The 20,422-nt window shown below is 40.3% G+C and overlaps 1 protein-coding gene across 2 annotated transcripts in view; it reads left to right on the top strand.

Annotated features, from left to right (window-relative positions):
• Window positions 1-20,422, top strand: part of dym (dymeclin) — a 438,866-nt gene that overhangs the window by 177,702 nt on the left and 240,742 nt on the right. The window contains exon 14 of one of the 2 annotated variants that reach the window (XM_080206553.1): window positions 8,570-8,734. The exons of the other annotated variant lie outside the window; for it this stretch is intronic. Within the exon in view, the coding sequence (XP_080062679.1) occupies window positions 8,570-8,734 (165 nt within the window). The remainder of the gene's footprint in view (window positions 1-8,569; window positions 8,735-20,422) is intronic. 2 annotated transcript variants of the gene reach the window in all.

Genomic DNA, 20,422 nt, shown 5'->3' with positions numbered 1-20,422 from the left:
GGGGCAGGCTCGAAGGGCTAGATAGCCTACCCCTGCTCCTATTTCTTATGTTCTTATGATGACGAGGTTATCAGTGGTCAACTTAGAGCATCAGCGATTTATTCACTGATGTGTCCTTGCTCTCTATTCAACATTATAACAACAGTAATTTACATTTTTATTGTGCCTTTAACATAACAAAATACCCCAAAGCTTAACAGGAGCACTGTAAAATAAATTGTGACATTCAACCGTAAAAGGAGATATTAGGTGAGATCACAAAGTTTTGTCCAACAAATAGGCTTCAAAGAGTCTCTTGAAAGAAAAAACTGAGGTGGAGAAATATTTTCCAGAAATTGGGACATTGGCAACTGAAAGCACAACTATCAGTGGTGTAGCAATCAAAATTGAGAATGAACAAGAGGCTAGAAGAGTGCAGATATCTTGAAGTGGGTGATCTGGATAAGATTGTACAGATAAGAAAGGTTGAGGTCAGTGAGAGTATTTAAAACAGAGGGTGAGAAATTTAAAATCAAGGTGTTGCATGATTGGGAGCTAATGTTGGCCAGCCAGGCAAGAGTGATGGGGCAACAGAGTTTACTACGAATGACTTCAAGCTTACAGAGGGTAGAATGTGAGACCAATCAGGAGTGTGTTGGAACAGTTAAGTCTAGAGATAACAAGGGATGAATGAGCGTTTCAACAGATGAGCTGAGACAAGTAATGTTATGGATATAGAAAAAGATGGTCTTAGTGAATGACTGATGTAGAAACTCAATTTGAGATCACATGGCATCAAAGTTGCAAACTGGCTTAATCTCAGATTTGCCAGGGAGAGGAATGGAGTCTATAACTAAAGGAGCTTGGATGGGGTCAGAAAACAATGGCTTCAGTCTTCCCAATATTTATTTGGAGGAAATTTCTGCTCATCCAGTTTTGGATGCTGGTTGAATGGTCTGATAATTTGGCAACAGTGAAGAGTTAAGGTGGCAGGATAGAGCTTAGCTGTCTTTCAAAATTTTAATTTTTTGGATGTGGATATCACTGGCTAGGTCAGAATTTATTGCCTATCCCTGTGTTGTAGCTGTACTGAAACAGCTTGGCTAGGCTTGTGGCAAGTTATTGAGCAGAATACTTCAGAGATAGTGCTGGAACATTGTCAGAGCCTTTGCAGTATCCAGTGCCTTCTACCATTTTTTAGTATCAAGTGGAGTGAACTGAGTTGGCTGTGGAGGCATCTGTGATACTGCAGGCCAAATTGGATCCCTTGCTTGGCACTTGTGTTGTTGGTGTACTTATGAAAACTAATGGTCTGCTTTTGACTAATGTCAGGATACAACGTGTAGATGAGAAATAGGATAAGGGCTAAGGATAGATCCTTGGGGAACATCAGAAGTAAGTAATGGTGTTTGGGCAGGTAGAGAAGCTATTGCAAGTGACTCTCTGACTTTGATTAGATTGATACAAATACAACTAGGTGAGAGTTGTGCCCACTAGCTGAATGATAATGAAGGAGGATAATGACAATTGTGTCAAAGCCTGCGGACAGGTGGAGAAGGATGAAGAGAAAACTTTTACCTTTATCACAGTCATATAGATGGTGGAGAGATTCAAACATAAAGTTCTGGGAAAGATGGGAACAGAATTGTTTAGTGACAACCTACTCAAGGACTTTGGTGAGGGACGAGAGTGGATGATAGTTTGCAAGGACAGTGGGATCAATGTTTGGCTTTATGTGGAGAGGGGAAATGTTGCCAAATTAAAAGGAGAGAGGGCCTACACCTGAAAAGAGAAAAATCTTTACAGTGTCGGCAAATACAGAGGTCTGTTGAGGAGATTGGGTGAATAATTTAGCAGGAATAGAGTTGAAGGAACAAGGTATTGGTCATGTGGACAAGATGAGCTCAGAAAAGGCATGAGGGAAGTTAGGAAGGAAATTAAGGGAAGGTGCATTGTTCATGATTAGAGTTTGGGGGGGGGACATTAATGGAAATTTGACCAGGTGAGCTAGTGGAAGGACAAAGAAGTCTATGAACTCCTTGTGCTTCTATCCATCCCTACTGGGATAAAGTATTGCATTTTGGAATTGAATTTTTTTTAGTAGTAATTCAAACAACTGTTATTGCCAACCAGATTTCCTTATTCTAGTTTTGAAAAAGCAGTTGGAGCAGCCTGATGAATGGAGTTTTCATTCTTTCACATCTGAGTGTGTGTTTCTTAAAAAATAAACTTCAGATTAAGTAATATGAAACTCATCTTGTAATTCATAAAGTATACTGCAGGAAAGTGGGATAGGAAAAGTTATGTACAAAAATTGTTTAGCATTAGATCAAGTGAACTGCAATAGCCCTTCCAGATAAATAGTTAAATGCCAAAATACCTTCTGCATCAGATTAATTGAAATAAAGTCAGGATATGAACTGGTATCCTTTTGGAGGTAATCAGTAGATAACCTGTAAATTGAAGTATGGTACTAAGAAATTGAATCATAGAATAACATGCACAGAAGCAAGTTATTCAGTTCGTGGTGTGTGTGCCACCTCCTTGGAACAGCTATTGTGTTGATCTCACTGTCCTCCGCTTTGTATTTTATTCCCAAATAGTTAATATTACACTTTAATTCACATCTATTGGTTATCCTTGTGCTTGAAATACATATGCTGCAATTAGTTTGGAACTTGGATGCCTGTGTATACAAGTGCTTATTCACGTGCATTTTACCCATTCAAAACAGTTAACTTAAAGTAATCTAAACTTGGCATGCCATTCTTTCATATTTTTTCTTTTTGCGTTGCTTACCTGATCTATGATTAATTTCATGACTCCTTAACATGATCTACAATGTATATTTGCACGCATCAAAAGTATACAATGTCTTAAGATTCTGCTTGTCTGAATTAAACTATGTGATGAGATAAATACAAGGAAAATATATTTGTAGGAACATGCATTGAAAGGTTGATGAGCTGTTGCATTTATTAAAAAAACTGTTTCTGTGTTTACCTGTCAACATGGCTTTGATATATTTACAAATAAGTGTTTGGAAAAATCTTTAGTGTCTGTTTGCAGGCAGGTCATATTAAAAACACCATCAACTTCCCATGATATAATAAATGATAGTTGCTGTTTTTTCTGCATAATCAAATGCTTTAAGCAAACAATAATGATGAAAAATAATGCCTTTAACATCAATTCTTAGGTATTATTGTTGAATAAATAGATGCTACCTTGACTAATTGTCTGGACTCAACATTTAAAATGACTTTAGGTCAGGATATTTTCAACTGTAAAAAATCAGTTAACATGAATATTATATCAAGATAGAAAATTGGTTCAAGTGTTTCAAAAATTCAATAATTGATTTATCAGATCCATGCCAATCTGTCAAGTTGGTCTCTGTTGAATCCATCCAATGTTTTACTCATTCAGCTCCCATCTTGCACCTTTCTTAAACTGAAGTACATCTAAAACTTTGTTGTGCTTATCTGCCAACACCCCGATTTTAAAATTCTCATTTCGGTATTCCAATTCTTCTGAGACCCTCTCCCTCTATCCACGTAACCTCCTCCAGCCCTACCACCCTCCAAGGATACTGCATTTCACTGAAAACACAAAACATATGTAAACAAAGTTACAAACCGCATTCTCTTTGACCGTGTTATATTTGCCCAGTGGCCTCTTCCTCCTCCTCATTCATCTGCTCGTATATTTGATTTGATTGGATTTACTGTCACGTATTAGCATATACGCTGAAAAATATTGTTTCTTGTGTGCTATACAAAGCATACTGTTCATAGAAAAGGAAACGAGAGAGTGCAGAATGTAATGCTATTGTCATAGCTAGGGTGTAGAGAAAGATCAACTTAATGCCAGATAAGTCCATCCAAAAGTCTGAAGGCAGCAGGGAAGAATCTGTTCTTGAGTTGCAGGGTACATGACCTCAGACTTTTGTGTCTTTTTCCCAATGGAAGAAGTGGAAGAGAGAATGTCTGGGGTGCGTGAAGTCCTTAATTATGCTGGCTGCTTTGCCGATGCAGTGGGAAGTGTAGACAGATACAATGGATGGAAGGCTGGTTTGCGTGATGGAAAGGGCTACATTCATGACCTTTTTGTAGTTTATTGCAGTCTTGGGCAGAGCAGGAGCCATACCAAACTGTGTACAATCAGAAAGAATGCTTCCTATAGTACATCTGTAAAGGTTGATCAAAGTCCTAGCAGGCATGCCATATTTCCTTAGTCTTCTGAGAACGTAGAGGTGTTGAAGGGCTCTTAACTATTGTGTTGGCATTGAGGGGGGGGGCGGTGGGCAGGACAGATCGTTGGTGATCTGGATGCTTAAAAGCTCGAAGCTCTGACCCTTCCTATTTCGTCCCCATTGATGTAGGCAGGGGCATGTTTTCTTTTGTTTCCTGATGTCAGTGACAATTTCCTTTGTTTTGTTGGCACTTGAGGGAAAGATTACTGTCATCACACCAGTTCACCAGATCCTCTATCTCATTCGATATTCTGTCTCGTCATTGTTTGAGATCCGACCCACTATGGTGTTATTTGTCAGCAAACCTGAAAATCGAGGGGAATTTGGCCGCACGGTCATAGTACGTATATATGTGTGTTATTAAATAGCTTGGTCAGAGGCGTGCCTTAAGACGGGAGAGGAAGGTGGAGAGGCTTATGTAGCAATTTGAGTTCATGTAGCAATTTGAACGCAAACATGAGGCCTTTTTGGCAGTTTGGAAATTTGGCTTGTCAGCTATGACTCACCATAGAAAGCATTCTTTCTGGTCGTATCACAGCTTGGTGTGGCTCCTACTCTGCCCAAGACCACAAGGAACTACAAAAGATCTTGAATGTAGCCCAATCCAGCACACAAACCAGCCTCCATCCATTGACTGTCTACATTTCCCACTGCCTGGACAAAGCAGCCAGTATAATTAAGGACCCCACGCACCCCAGACATTCTCTCTTCCACCTTCTTCCTTTGGGAAAAAGATATAAAAGTCTGAGCTCACATACCAACCGACTCATTTACAGCTTCTCTGCTGCAGACTTGAATGGACTTACCTTGTGTTAAGTTGACCTTTCTCTACACGCTAGCTATGACTGCAACACTACTTTCTACACTCTCTCGTTTCCTTCTCTATGCTTTGTATAGTGTGCAAGAAACAATACTTTTCTCTGTATTTTAATACATGTGACAATAATACATCAAATCAAATCCTTGTTGGATGCATGCAACAGTGTTTTGATAAGCTGCAGATGTATGTGAGAGGGATACAAACCATTTACAAAGAGATACTGATATGTTAAGTAAGTGGGCAAAATGTTGGCAAATGGAGTATAATGTGGAAAAATGTGAAATTCATTTTGGAAGGGAGAACAAAGAAACAGTGTTATTTAAATAGAGAAAAATTGCAAAAGACACAAAAGCACTTGAGGGTACTTGCACACAAAATATATAGTTAGCCCATAAGTGCAGGTAATCAGGAAGGCTAATGGAATGTTGGCCCTTATTTCAAGGAGTTGGAGTTTGAGTAGCGAATTCTTGCTGCAACGTACAAAGTTCTGGCAAGACCGCATTTGGTCCCCTTATTTCAGGAAAGATATTTCATTAGAGGCAATTCAGGGATGATCCCTCATCTGGAGGGATTGTCTTATGAGCAAAGGTTAAAAAGGTTGGGACTTTACTCGTTGAAATTTAGAAGAATGAGAAGTCATCTCATTGAAACATATAGGATTCTTCAGGGATTTAACAATGTAAGTGCTGGGGGGATGTTTCTCCTGATGGGAGCGTCTAGGATCAGAGGATATAGTCTCAGAATAAAGGGGTGCCAATTTAAGACAGATGAAGAGGACTTTTTTGTCTCAGAGGGTTGAGTATCTTTGGAACTCTTTGCCATGGAATGCTGTTGGGCAGAGTCCTTGTGTATATTTAAGATTGAGATAGATAGATTTTTGACTGGTAAGAGAATCAAGGATTATGAGGAAAGGGCAGGAAAACTGATGTGAAGAATATTGGATCAGCCATGATCCTATTGAATGGGGAGCCTGTTCCTAATTCTTATGGCCTTGTGAAGGATGGAAAATATGAGGTTGATCAGTAAAGCATTAAAATAACCTTACCTGGAAGTAACGGAATTTATCAACTGATGAAGTGATAGTAGGCGGTGTTGAGAAAATCATGTGTTGCCAGCTCAGCTCAGGGTTAAAGAGATGCTGAGACTTGGGGAGAAATTGCAGTTTACCAGGATTAGCTGTTGGACAAACAGGCTGGTAATAGAGCAGCACTGGAGTTGCCAGCATACAGTGGAACCAGATGTTGCCTACCATCAAGTTTTCAAGGATACTACAACCATCATCTTCATCTTGACCACAAACTCTGTATACTAAACATTAACACCATCCACTTCTAATTAAGCTGAACCAGAGCTCAAAGCCTTGTGCATAATTCAGCTCTATGTTGAGTTCCTTACCTGGTGTCCTCTTTATCTAAAAACAGCATTCTGTTCAATCATGTATTTCATTTTATTAACTGATTTGTTCAATATTGTAATTTATTCTTGAGAAATGGAATTGTGGGGCAGGCTGGCATTTATTGATTATCCTGACTTGCCATGAGGAGGTGATGGGCTGCCCTGCTGTACCACTGTGGTCCTTGTGGTGAAAGTACTCCACAATGGTATTGTGCACGGGTCCTGACATTTGATCCAGTGACGTTGAAGGGAATATGATGCAAATCTATGTCAGCTTAGTATGTGAATTGGAGGGAATTGGGTGGTGGTGGTGTTCCCATGCACTTAGTGCTCTTGTCCTTGAAGTTTGTATGTTTGAGGTACTATCCAAGAAGCTGTGGCAAGTTGATGTCATGCATCTTGTAGTTGGACACACCACAGATGTATAGAGGTAGGTGTTTTGACAGTGAATGAAGTGGCAATGCAGCAAACTTTTTTTTTCTGGACAATGTTGAACGATTTGAACATTGTAGTTGAGTAAATTCAAGGCAGATGAAAAATATTTCATCACACGCTTGACTTGGGAGTTGAGAGGCTTTAGGGAGTCAGATAATGAATTAATTGCTGCAGGAAACTCAGACTTTACCTCCACCAGTAGACGTGGCATTTATGTGGTTGGTTCAGTTTGTATGCTAATCAATGAATGGAGTGCTGGATAATTATCATACATTTAAATATTAAAAGGATGAGATGGTTGGGCTATCTCTTTTTAGAAATAGTCATTGCCTGCCATTTGTGTGACAACGATATTAGTTGTCACTTATCAGCCCAAGCTAAATGTTGGCTGCTTGTAGACATGGACCTGGTTGACTACCAGAGGAACTATGAAAGAAGTTCAACGTTCCAGTCATCAGTGAACAGTATCGTTTTTGACTTTATCATGGAGAGAGAGCCATTGGTGAAGCAGCTCAAGATAGTTTGGTTTGGAACACCATCCTGAGGAGCTCTTGCAATAATGTCCAAGGGCTTAGATATTTGGCCTCCAAAAACCAGAACCACCATCCTTTCTGCCACTTATTGCTGTGTGAAACCACAAAGGCTTTCCCCTAATCCCTACCGACTTTAGAGTTAGTAGGTCTCATTATCACAGCAATTTTCTACTTTGTTTGGTATATGTCAGTGTTTTAGTTCTAATGGAGCAGCTTGAACACGGACATGGCTAATTGTGGGTCATGTGTTCAGCAGTATATCTGGATTGTTGTCGGAGTTTGTGGCCTTTGTTATGTCCTTTGCACTCCTTTACTTTCTGCTGTCGTACTGAGCGAATCAAGTTATTTGAACAGTAGTATGTGTGATGTTGGGGACCTCTGGTGGGTACTCAAGAAGGAAGCCCCTCTAGCTGAAGTGATTTGGGTACATTTCAAAGCCTTGACTTTGTAGTCATGAACCATGTTCTACCATCATTATTGATGGGGATGTTCACCCTATTAGTTTGTTTGCTCACTACAGTGAATGAACGATGTTGCAGGACTGCAGAACTCTCATTTGATCTATTAGTTGTGGAAGTGCATGCTGCTTTTGCAGTTTAGTATCCATGTGGTCTTGTGTTGCTACGGGGTTGAAACCTCATTTTCTGATATGCCTGGTGCTGCTTCCAGCATGCTTTTTTTAGCATTCAGTGAGCCAGGATTAGTCATCAGTTGATTGATAAAGATGGAGAGATGATGCATTATAGTAGAGTGGAATTCTACCACTGCTGATGACCCACAATTACATATGGATGGAGGATGACACCAGTGTGAAAATGGATCTCGGTCTCTACAAGGACTGTGATGTGGTTACTGCTACTACTATTGTGGACAGATCTAAACTTAAACCTATCTAATAGGTGCAATAAAAGTGTTGTTTAAGTTCAAATAAATAATTATGTTTTCCTCCTCAGGTTTTAGTTTCCTATAAATTATCTTTTTGCTCATCAATGTAATCATACGTAATATTGTTTGCCACTCAGTCCAGTACCATCTTTAATTTACCTGATTATTGTGACTACAGATAAAATCGTTTAAAATTGCACCAAGTTCCTTTTTCTGAAAGAGAGAATTTCTCCCTTAACTACATTTCTCCTTAACTTTGTCTTTCAGTTACACATGCCGCCTCTTGCGGAGATACCTGTATGTATTGGACAAAATGTATTTCCCCCGTTCTCACTGCACCACATTGCAACAGTGGTTTTCAACTTGCAGTGACACTGGAGAGGACTTAATATACTTCCCTTGCTCCCACATTCTCAAGTCTTATGCGTCCAGGTTATTAACCTTTGCTGTTCCATGTACTGTGTTGCATGCTGAAGTTCTCATTTGCCTGATCTTGCATGTTGCTACGATGTTGTCGTACTGTCACTGTTGAAGCTGTGTTTTTTTCTTCTTCACTTGCAACTGATTACCTTTGATAAATAATTGGAGGAACTCCACAATGGCTTTTTGGATGTGTAATGTGATCTGTGCAGTGTAATGCTATGCCATGCGAACCAGAATGCTCCACATTTAATTCCTAAGCTGCCTTGATTTGATAAATTTGGTTGAAGCATTGCAATTTGGTCTTGGCATTCCAGGGTTAGGGAGGAGAGCTGCCAATTATCCAACAGCTCTAGCAGGGTAATGTTCTATGTGTAAGGACAGAATGGGTCTGGACACGATAACTTTCCTAGTTGAATAGGCTATTAACATATGTATCATATCCAATGAGCCATCAGATGACCACAATTACTTTGAAGTCATTGACACAATTTGAGAAGTAATTTGGTGTTTATCTTTAAACGTCTTGAAAGCTGCTTAAAAATCTCAACTGCAGTTGTGGAATCAAACTGGAATTTTAACTGTGGTCTTCCAGTTGCTGGCATAAAACACATGCTTCTCCCAGTTAAGCCTAAATTCTACATACTGAAACTGAACAGCAAACATACATTTAAACAGAATCTTAATGAATGTGCTGTGTGATTCTAAGATATTAGTATCAACAGAGAAAAACTGTTGGGGGAAGCCCAAGGTGCTAAAATGCAAAAAAGTCCTGGATAGCCAACATCCTAGAGTTCTAAAAGAGAAAACTTCAGAGCTTGTGGATGCACTGCTTATGATTTTCCAAAATATGTCTGTGTGTATTCGAAATTAGCAAACGTAACTCTGCTTCTCAAGAAAGGATGGAGAAAGAAATTGCAGAGCAGCATGCCAATAGGTTGGTAGTCACTGGGAAAATGCTGGAATCTATCATTAAGTAAGTCTTAACAATGCACTTAGAAAATCACAGTATGATCAGACATGGTCATCATGGTTTTATGAAAGGAAAACAGTTTTTGACAAATTTATTAGAGTATTTTGAGATGTAACTAATAGGTTAGATAAAGGGGAATCAATATATGTAGTATATTAGGATTTTCAAAGAGCTTTGGATAAAGTTAATGCATAGAATAAGGGCTGTTGGAGGTTGTTGGAAGATGTATTAATATGGATGAGGGATATGTTAATGGACAGGAAGCAGACAGCAGCACTGGATTTTCAAGTTGACAGGCTGTGGCTGGCAGAGTGGCGCAAGGATCATTGCTGGAGGCCTCAGCTATTTACTGTCTATGTTGATGACTTAAATGAAAGAAGCAGAGAGTAATAGAATCATAGAACCTCTACAGTGCAGAAGGAAGCCATTCGACTCGTTGAGTCTGCAGTGACTCTCCAAAAGAGCATCTTCCTCAGCTGAGAATACAAGCTGTGAGGAGGACATAGATAGAGACAGTTTAAATGAATATGCAACGAGGTGTCAGACGGAGTGTAATGCAGGGAAATGTGAGGCCATTCACTTTGGTTGTAAGAATTGAAAAACAAAACCTTTTTAAAACTTACAAATGCAGATGTTTAGGGAGACTTGGATTTACTCATGCAAGGAATACAAAGTTAGTATGCAGCAAGCAATTAAGAAGGCGAATGCCCTGCAGGCCTTTTTTTACCATGGAATTGGCATGTAAGAATAAAGAAATCTTGCTATTGTTGTGCAGGGTTTTGATGAGGCTACACCTGGAGTTAGTGTGCAATTTTGGTCTCCATACTGAAGGGATAGACCTGCTTTGGAGACAGTACAACAAATGTTCACTGGATTGAACCCGGGATAAGAAGGTTGTCTTATGAGAGGATGAATAAACTGGATCTATATTCCTTGAAGTTCAGAAGAATGAAGGTGATCTCATTTAAAAAAAATCAAGGTTATGAAAGGGCTTAACAGGGTAGAGGTTATTTTCTCTTGGCCTTTATGTTGGCCTTTATAGCGAGGGGGATAGAATATAAAAGCAGGGAGGTCTTGCTGCAACTGTACAGGGCACTGGTGAGGCCACAACTGGAGTACTGTGTGCTGTTTTGGTCGCCGCATTTGCAAAAGGATATATTGGCCTTGGAGGGAGTGCAGAGAAGGTTCACTAGGCTGATACCGGAGATGAGAGGGCTAGCCTATGAGGAGAGATTGAATAGACTGGGTCTGCACTCGTTGGAGTTTAGAAGGCTGAGGGGGGATCTTATAGAGACATGTAAGATAATGAAGGGGCTAGATAGGGTAGAGGTAGAGAGATTCTTCCCGCTTAGGATAGCAGAACTAGAGGCTCAGCCTCAAAATAAGTGGAAGTGGGGGGACAGTTTAGATCGGAGTTGAGGAGGAACTTCTTCACTCAAAGGGTGGTGAGTCTCTGGAATTCTCTGCCCATTGACGTGGTGGAGGCTACCTCGCTGAATAAAATAAAGTCACGGGTAGATAGGTTTCTGATAGACAAGGCAATTAAGGGTTATGGGGAGAAAGCGGGAAAGTGGAACTGATCCACTTCAGATCAGCCATGATCTTGTTGAATGGCGGGGCAGGCTTGAAGAGCTAGATGGCCTACTCCTGCTCCTATTTCTTATGTTCTTATGTTCTCTTGTTGGGGAATATAGAATAATGAGGTAGAGTTTCAGGTTAAGTAGCTGATCATTTAGGACTGAGATAAAGAGAAAATTCTTCAGTCACAGGGTTGCCAATTTTTGGAATTTTCTACCCCAAAACATTGTGAATGTTTATGGCTGAGATAGACAGATTTTTGGTGTCTTAATGAATCAGAGGTTATGGGAGCGGACAAGAGAGCTGAAGGCCAAGATCAGATCCTGTTGAATGGCAGAGCAAGCTCAACAGTCTGACTGAATTTTAAAATTTTACTTGGGTGATCGGATCAAGAATGTCCGTGCTTGTTCATAAGCAAATTAGTATTTAATTGATCCTCTGTTCATTCCAGTATGCCTACTCTAAATGGACAAATTTCACACATGATACCTGCCTGGAAAATTATCATAACAATGAAGGGATGCAAAAAAAAAAGATGTCAGATGTTTGTACTGTGTAGGTACACCATTTGGAGTAAAATAAGAACTAGTCTTGTATTTGTATAAAAACTGAAAATGCTGGAAATACTCAGTAGGTCAGCATCTTGGAGAGAAAAACCATTATCATTTTAAGCTGATGCCTTCTCAGACTTGCACTAAGATACATGTGCAATCGTAGCTACTTGGTACTTAGATTAGACCATTTTCACATGTTAGCCCATACTGAATTTTTTGCCAGGCTAGGCTATTCAACTACATTCAACTTTGCAATCCATCACAGGCAAGTTCAATCCTGTTATTGTCTGCATATGCCTATTATACTGCAAGGATAATTGTTAGAGGTCATTGATCAGTAGTGGAAATCTGACCGATTTTACTTCACTAATCTCTAACCTAGAGGCTCAATCAGATCCCATTAAAGGTCTGGCAACATAATACAAACGAAGGATTTACTTGAGACCTCCCTGATCTGAAGGGCTTTGTTGTTATATTTATTCACCCTCTGAAAATTTCAAGAACTCTTGATTTCCACTTGTAAGAAATAGTGAGACCATTTTGTTGGTCAATGGTCTGAAGCCCAGGAATTTCTAGATTATTAAGGGGATCAGGAGAATGGGAATGAGAAAAATATCAGCTATGATTGAATGGCGGAGCAGACTTGGTGGGCTGAGTGGCCTAATTCTGCTCCTATGTTTTATGGTCTATGTCTGTTGTTCCTAAATTACAATTGACATGATGATATGTTGTTATAATTGAATTCCAGAAAAAAAACTTTGTATTTTAAATACAGCAAATGTATTCCTTCTATCCAGCAAGCTTTGCTGAACAATCATGTGCATTAACCTATTCATAAAGGGGAGCTCTTCCCCATTGAATATAGGTGCACAGAATCTTGCAGTGATGTAATTTAACATCATTATTTGTCCTCCTTGTACAGGGGTATTGATTGCCGATTCTATAACCTCAACCAAAATCAAATAATTTAGGACTGAGCAGGGAACCTGAGACTTCTGATTAATGTGATTTATCATTACACCAGTGGCTCCCTGACCAACCAGTCACAAGGTGAACATGCAGATACTATGAACAGTTGAGTTCCCTCTTTTCCCTCCCACAATTAATTTTCAAAAGCAATTGTGCTGAATTATAGTGCATTATGTTGATTAAAACTGAAGGCTTGCTAACTGGCAGCTTTTGAGAATTTAAATGATAAAACACCCAATTTCTTTCAAAATTGGGCTGGTAATTTTAAAGGAGTTAATTTTATTAAGGCAGTATCTTAAATCAGGTAGATCAGTGGAACATAAAAGTGTGTGTAGATTACTTGCCTACTCATTCAGTCTTGTTGGTCAGTGGCCTGAAGTCAGGGAAAGTCTCTCACATTCCTAAAATTGGTTGCATGTGAACAGTAACTTTTATTCCAGACAGATGTATTCACAACATATGCATTTGGTGTATTCCTAATAGGGTACTTTGAATTTTGTTGGCCTCCAAAAACCAGGATAGTGGATGTTGGAATTTTTGCACACCACTAGGTTCAGACTTTCTATTTTCATAATTGTTTTAAGAAGATTGCCGTAGCTTTGATCCTTTATAACTTGCAAGCTCTGTAATGGTGCATGATGTTTCTTATATACTTTGTTATGCCTTATGTGTTTGCATGTTGCATTTTATTAAAGTGTTTACACATCAAGTTTGTTGTTCCTCGGTAAAAGCAAAATACTGCGGATGCTGGAATCTGAAACAAAAATAGAAAATGCAGAAAAATCTTAGCAGGTCTCACAGCATCTGTGGAGAGAGACTAGAGCCAATGTTTCGAGTCTGGGTGACTCTTCGTCAGGGTTAGCCATCCAGACTTTCAACGCTGGCTCTATTCTCTCCCCACAAATGTCAGACCTGCTGAGATTTTCCAGCATTTTCTGTTTCTGTTATTGTTTCTAGAGTCAGGCTGTCAACAGTAGAACCTTAATTCATTGACATATTGTGTACATAGTTCTGTTGTATGTCGGAGGATTTTTTAAAAAAAATTAGAGAAAAAAGAATTATCATGTACAAGTACAAAATTGATTGATTAATTGATTTATTTGTTTCTTCCTTTTTCTGAATGTGCCTCAGTGATACTGTGTGGACTTCAAGACGGATTAATATATACATAAAGGAGGAAGTGTCCTGCTAAATTTTGGATAGAATAATAGGCTGGAATTTTACGGCACCTTATGGTGAATTTTCCTGCAGTGAATGCGTCGAACCATTGGCTTCCGGTGGGATCTTCCAGTCCTGTCGTGGTCTGCAGTGTTTTGCATGGTTCATCCGCCGCATTGCTGGGAACTCACTGCGGCCAGAAAATCCCACCTATAGAAAATAGGAGCAGAAGTAGCCATTTGAGCCTGCTCCACAATTCAATATGATCATGGTTAATCATCTATCTCAATACTTTACTGCCACTCTCTCCCCATACCCTTTGACACCTTTCATGCCTCAAAGTCTTATCTGTTTTCTTAAACATATTCAGTGACTTGGCTTCCACAGTCTTCTGTGGTAGAGTTTCACATGTTCACCACCCTTGAGTGAAGAAGTTTCACCAAATTTCAGTTCTAAATGGATTCCCCCATGTCCTGAAACTGTGACCCTTTGTCCTAAAACCCCCAATCAGGGGGAAGCATCATTCCTGCATCTAGTCCTGTCAGAATTTAGAATCTAAGGGATTTTCACAGTAATTTCATTGCAGTGTTAATGTAAGCCTACTTGTGACACTAATAAATAAAACAAATAAATCGTATATGTTTCAATGAGATGCCCCTCTCATTCTTCTAAACTCCATTGAATATAGGCCTGATCGCCCCAATCTCTTGTAATAAATTGTATGACATTCCTGCCATCCCAGGAATCTGTCTGATGAACCTTTGCTGTACTCTCTCTGAGGCAAGTATATCCTTTCTTGGGTAAGGAGACCAAAAATGCAAACAGTATTCCAGAAATGGTGTCACCAAGGCCCTGTACAGCTGCAGTAAGATATCCTTGCTCTTGTACTTAAATCCCCTTGCGATGACGGCCAACATAGCATTTGCCTTCCTAACTGCTTGCTGCACCTGCATGCTTACTTTGTGACTAGTATACAAGGTCACCCAGGTCCCTTTGCACTGCAACATTTCCCAATCTGTAATTCTCTATACAATGTTTAATATTATCTTTAATTTCTTATTCAACCATTTCTACTGCATTTAATGCACCTAGTGAAAATAGTTTGGCAGCATGTTTTGGTTGCTTCAGCTCAAAAATTCAATTGTATTGTAGGACTAATTTGGAAACTGACACAGCTGGAAAGACTCATTCAGCAGTTGTTCTGCTTTTGAATCTTCCTCAAAGAGGAGGTTTGCACTGGACAACAATGTAGAAACATAGAACACTACAGCGCAGTACAGGCCCTTTGGCCCTCGATGTTGCGCCGACCACTGGAACGAATCTAATGACCCTCTAACCTAAACTATTCCAATGTTATCCATATGCCTATCCACTAACCATTTGAACGCCCTTGAAGTCGGCGAGTCCACAACTGCTGCAGGTAGGGCATTCCATGCCCTTACTACCCTCTGAGTAAAGAACCTACCTCTGACATCCGTCCTATAACTACCACCCCTCAATTTAAAGCTGTGTTCTCTCGTGTTAGCCATCACCATCCGAGGGAAAAGGCTCTCACTGTCCATCCTATCTAACCCTCTTGTATGCTTCAATTAGGTCACCTCTTAACCTTCTTCTCTCTAATGAAAATAACCACAAGTCCCTCAGCCTTTCCTCTTAAGACCTTCCCACCATACCAGGCAACATCCTGGTAAACCTCTGCACCCTTTCCAATGCCTCTATATCTTTCTTATAATGCGGTGACCAGAACTGTACACAATACTCCAAGTGCGGCCGCACCAGAGTTTTGTACAGTTGCAACATGATCTCACGGCTCCGAAATTCAATCCCTCTACCAAAAAAGCTAACACACTGTACGCCTTCTTAACAAACTTATCAACCTGGGTGCCAACTTCCAGGGATCTATGCACATGTACACCGAGATCTCTCTGCTCGTTGACACTACCAAGAGTCCTTCCATTAGCCCTATATTCTGTACTCCTGTTACTCTTACCAAAGTGAATCACTTCACATTTTTCCACATTAACCTCCATTTGCCACCTCTCCACCTGGCTCTGCAGCTTATCTATGTCCTTCTGCAAACTGTAACATCCATCCTCATTGTCTACAACTCCTCCGACTTTGGTGTCGTCAGCAAATTTACTAACCCATCCTTCTACACCCTCATATAGGTCATTTATAAAAATGACAAACAGCAGTACACCACTTGTAACTGAACTCCAGGTTGAATATTTCCCATCAACCACCACCCTCTGTCTTCTATCTGCTAGCCAATTCCTGATGCAAACTGCTAAATCACCCTTAGTCCCATGCATCTGCATTTTCTGCAGTAGCCTACCATGGGGAACCTTATCAAACGCTTTGCTAAAATCCATATATACATGCTAAAATCCATAGAAAAATATTTCTAGACATGTAGGCTGAGTGTCAGCAACCAGTAGGAACTGATCAAGCAATGCCAAAAATACTCATTTACCTTTTTCCTGCAAATACTTGGATGGCGGGGCCAAGAAAAACATATGTTGCTCAATTTGTATTGCAGCACTCCTTCTGAAGGCAGGATTTGAGACAGGTGGATTAATGACCCGGGCTGGAGAACTATGGGTACTTTTTAAAAATAATTACTGGCAGTCATTATGTTATCACTGGTTCAGAATGCCACATTGTGATCCCAATGGAAGGAGTTCACTTAATGTGAATTACTTTAGGCTGCCACTATCTAGCAATTTCAAAGCACTTAACATAGTAATAAACAGCAATGCAAAGGCACAGGAAAATCAATAGATAAGTTTTAGCATGTATAGCATTATGTGGTGTTTGTGCAGACTAAATATTTCTTTAAATTGAAGTTATAGCAGCATGTAATTATGAAAATGTTTTGAAAATTATAGTATGTTAAGGCCCAAGATCATCCTGATAAAATATTCACTTGTCATCAGATAGGACAATGGCATATCTCACAGGGTCATGGTAATGGTAGGGTGCTGGTTCAGTCCTCAGTGTACACTCTATTGAATTGCAAATCTCAGCTGAACTACTGTGGAAATTGCAGCCTATTGAAACAGAAGAAAGAATCAGTTTTGTAGTGCTTTTGTGTGTCTCCTTGTGTGCCAAGTCTTGGCTAGAAAATCAAGTGTTGGTTTATCTTCCCTCTCACACATTGTGTTATCTTTGTTTTTTTCCCTAACATGGCCCCTGACTATCCTTCATCTCATCCAATTTCTCATCTACATGCTGCCCTTTGGTAACATCAGCCAAAGGCACGCCATTGGTTTCAACCTGTACGCTGGCGATTCTGCTCTAGCATCTCCCCTGACCCCCGTGCTGTCTCTAAATTGTCAAACCTGCCTGGCATCTAGAACTGGATGAGTAGACATACCCTCCACTAAATGTTAAGACCAGAGCAATTGTCCTTGATCCCCACTACAAATACTGTTTCCACATCACTAATTCTGTCCCTCTCTGGCAGCTGTTGGAGGATGAACCAGTCTATTTGCAAGCTTATGACATACTTGATCCTGAAACGAGCTTCCAACAACACATAGAATCATAGAACCCTACAGTGCAGAAAGAGGCCCTTTGGTCCATCGAGTCTGCACCGACCACAATCCCACCCAGGCCCTACCCCCATATCATAAGAACATAACATAAGAACATAAGAAATAGGAGCAGGAGTAGTCCATCTAGCCCTTCGAGCCTGCCCCGCCATTCAGTAAGATCATGGCTGATCTGTCGTGGCTCAGTTCCACATTCCCACCCTCTCCCCATAACCCTTAATCCCCTTGCTTATCAAAAACCCATCAACCCGCGTCTTAAAAATATTTAGCGAGGCAGCCTCCACCACTTCAATGGGCAGAGAATTCCAGAGATTCACCACCCTTTGAGTGAAGAAGTTCCTCCTCAACTCCGTTCTAAATATTTTACCCATAACTCCTCTCACCTATGCATCTCAGGACACTAAGGGGCAATGTTTTAACATAGCCAATCAACCTAACCTGCACATCTTTGGACTGTGGGAAGAAACCGAAGCACCCGGACGAAACCTACGCAGACACGAGGAGAATGTGCAAACTCCACACAGACAGTGACCTGAGCCGGGAATAAAACCCAGGTCCCTGGAGCTGTGAAGCAGCAGTGCTAACCACTGTGCTACCGTGCCACCCATGCCATTGCTAAAGATCACTTGTTTCCACCTCGGTTACATTGCCTGACTCATTCCTTGCCTAAGCTAATCTGCTGCTGAAACCCTCTCTCATGATACATTATCTCCAGATGACTATTTCAACACAATCTTGCATTCCTGCTGGCTTCACATGCTCTGTTCTCTGTAAACTTAAGGTAATCTGAAATCTGCTGCCCATGTCTAAGATTGGACTAAGTCCTGTTCACCCATCACCACTATGTTCTGTATTGGCTCCCAGATAAGCAATTTCTTGATTTTTAAATGCTCATTATTGTTCTCATGACCTATCTCTGTCTTCTCCTCAGCCCCTCAACCCTCTGAGATATTTGCCCTGCTCCAATTCTGGCCTCCTGAACAATCCTGATTTTGCTTTCCTTGCCCTCTCTGTTGACAGCCATGTCTTCAAATGTTAAAACCTAAAGCTTTGGAATTTCTGGCTAAATCTCTTCATCTCTCTTTCGTCTATTAAGATTCTCCTTAAAACCTACTTCCTTCCAAGTGCTGTTCTAATATTACCTTGCTACTTAGTGACAAATTTTGCTCAAGACTTCTGTCTTGGGTTGTTTTACTGTGATAAATACAAGTTATTGTTTTTTTTTAAATTGGCAAATGCTTGGAAAGCATAGCTTACAAAGAGCCCTGGAATAGGCCCTAAAGAATGGGTTTCAGTTTGGCTCTAATAATCCACATAGTTGAGAGCCTGATGGTTTTTAACCATCTAGAAGAAGAGCTACAAGAGTAAAATATGAGGGGGCATTTTGTATTCATTGAAATGAGGCCTCTAAGAAAGATCTCCAAGAAAGGAAAGGAATGGTGAAACCTGGGGATAGGGACAATTTTTAAAATTATATTTTTGAAATCATTAACAATAATTCAGTGATATTTCAAATGGTGTTTTGCAGGTACAGAAATTGTTAATGATAAATGATGTAACCTGAGTTTTTCTAATTTCGTTCATAAAACTATTATTTAAATTAGATCCAGTCCCGTATTTGTTGACCTTTAATGGTGCATTCCAATTAATTACAATACAACAAAGGTTAATGCTGTTTAACCTTTGGATCATTTGACTGCTGACTATTCTTGAATCACGTGACAGTGAGGCTTCCTTTCTTTTTGAATATTGATTCATAGAAATTTATAGAAGCGTCGAAGATTGGAGCAGGAGGAAGCCATTTGCCCCTTTGAACCTGCTCCGCCATTCATCACAATCATGATGGAGTGTCCAACTCAATGGCCTAATCCTGCTTTCTCCCCATAAGCTTTGAGCCCATTAGCCCCAAGTGCTATATCTAGCGACCTCTTGAATATATGATTTTTTAGGCATCAACTACTTCCTGTGGTAATGAATTCCACAGGCTCACCGCTGTTTGGCTGAAGAAATGCCTCCTCGTCTTTTGATTTGATTTATTATTGTCACATGTATTGACATACAGTGAAAAGTATTGCTTTTTGCGCGCTATAAAGATAAAACATACCGTTCATGGAGAAGGAAACGAGAGAGTGCAGAATATAGTGTTACAGTCATAGCTAGGGCGTAGAGAAAGATCAATTTAATGCAAGGTAGGTCCATTCAAAAGTCTGACAGCAGCAGGGAAGAAGCTGTTCTTGAGTTGGTTGGTACGTGACCTCAGACTTTTGATTCTTTTTCCCGAAGGAATAAGGTGGAAGCGAGAACGTTGGGGTATGTGGAGTCCTTAATTATCCTGACTGCTTTGCTGTGGGAGGTGTAGATGGGGTCAATGGATGGGAGGCTCGTTTGCATGATTCGTGACCTTTTGTGGTTCCTTGTGGTCTTGGACAGAGCAGGAGCCATACCAAGCTGTGACACAACCAGAAAGGATGCTTTCTATATTGCATCTGTAAAAGTTGGTGAGAGTTGTAGCTGACATACCAAATTTCCTTCAAGGTGTTGGTGGGCTTTGTTAACTATAGTGTCAGCATGGGGTACCAGGACAGGTTGTTGGTGATCTGGACACCTAAAAACCTGAAGCTCTTGACCCTTTCTACTTCGTCCCAATTGACGTAGATAGGGGCATGTTCTCCTTTATGCTTCCTGAAGTCAGTGACAATCTCCTTCAGTTTTGTTGACATTGAGGGAGAGATTATTGTTGCCTTACCAGTTCACCAGATTCTCTCTCTCTCATCTCCATCCTAAATGGTCTGCCCCAAATCCTCAGACTGTCCCCCTGGATCTGGACTTCCCCACCATCGGAAATAACATCCCTGCGTCTACCCTGTCTAGTCCTGTTAGAATTGTATAAGTCTCTATGAGAACCCCCCTCATT

The sequence above is a fragment of the Carcharhinus amblyrhynchos genome, chromosome 1 (genome assembly GCF_965287045.1).
Source record: "Carcharhinus amblyrhynchos chromosome 1, sCarAmb.v2.hapA, whole genome shotgun sequence".
Lineage (NCBI taxonomy): Eukaryota > Metazoa > Chordata > Chondrichthyes > Carcharhiniformes > Carcharhinidae > Carcharhinus > Carcharhinus amblyrhynchos.
The sequence above is the reverse complement of the archived record's forward strand: the minus strand, read 5'-3'. Positions and strand labels throughout refer to the sequence as shown.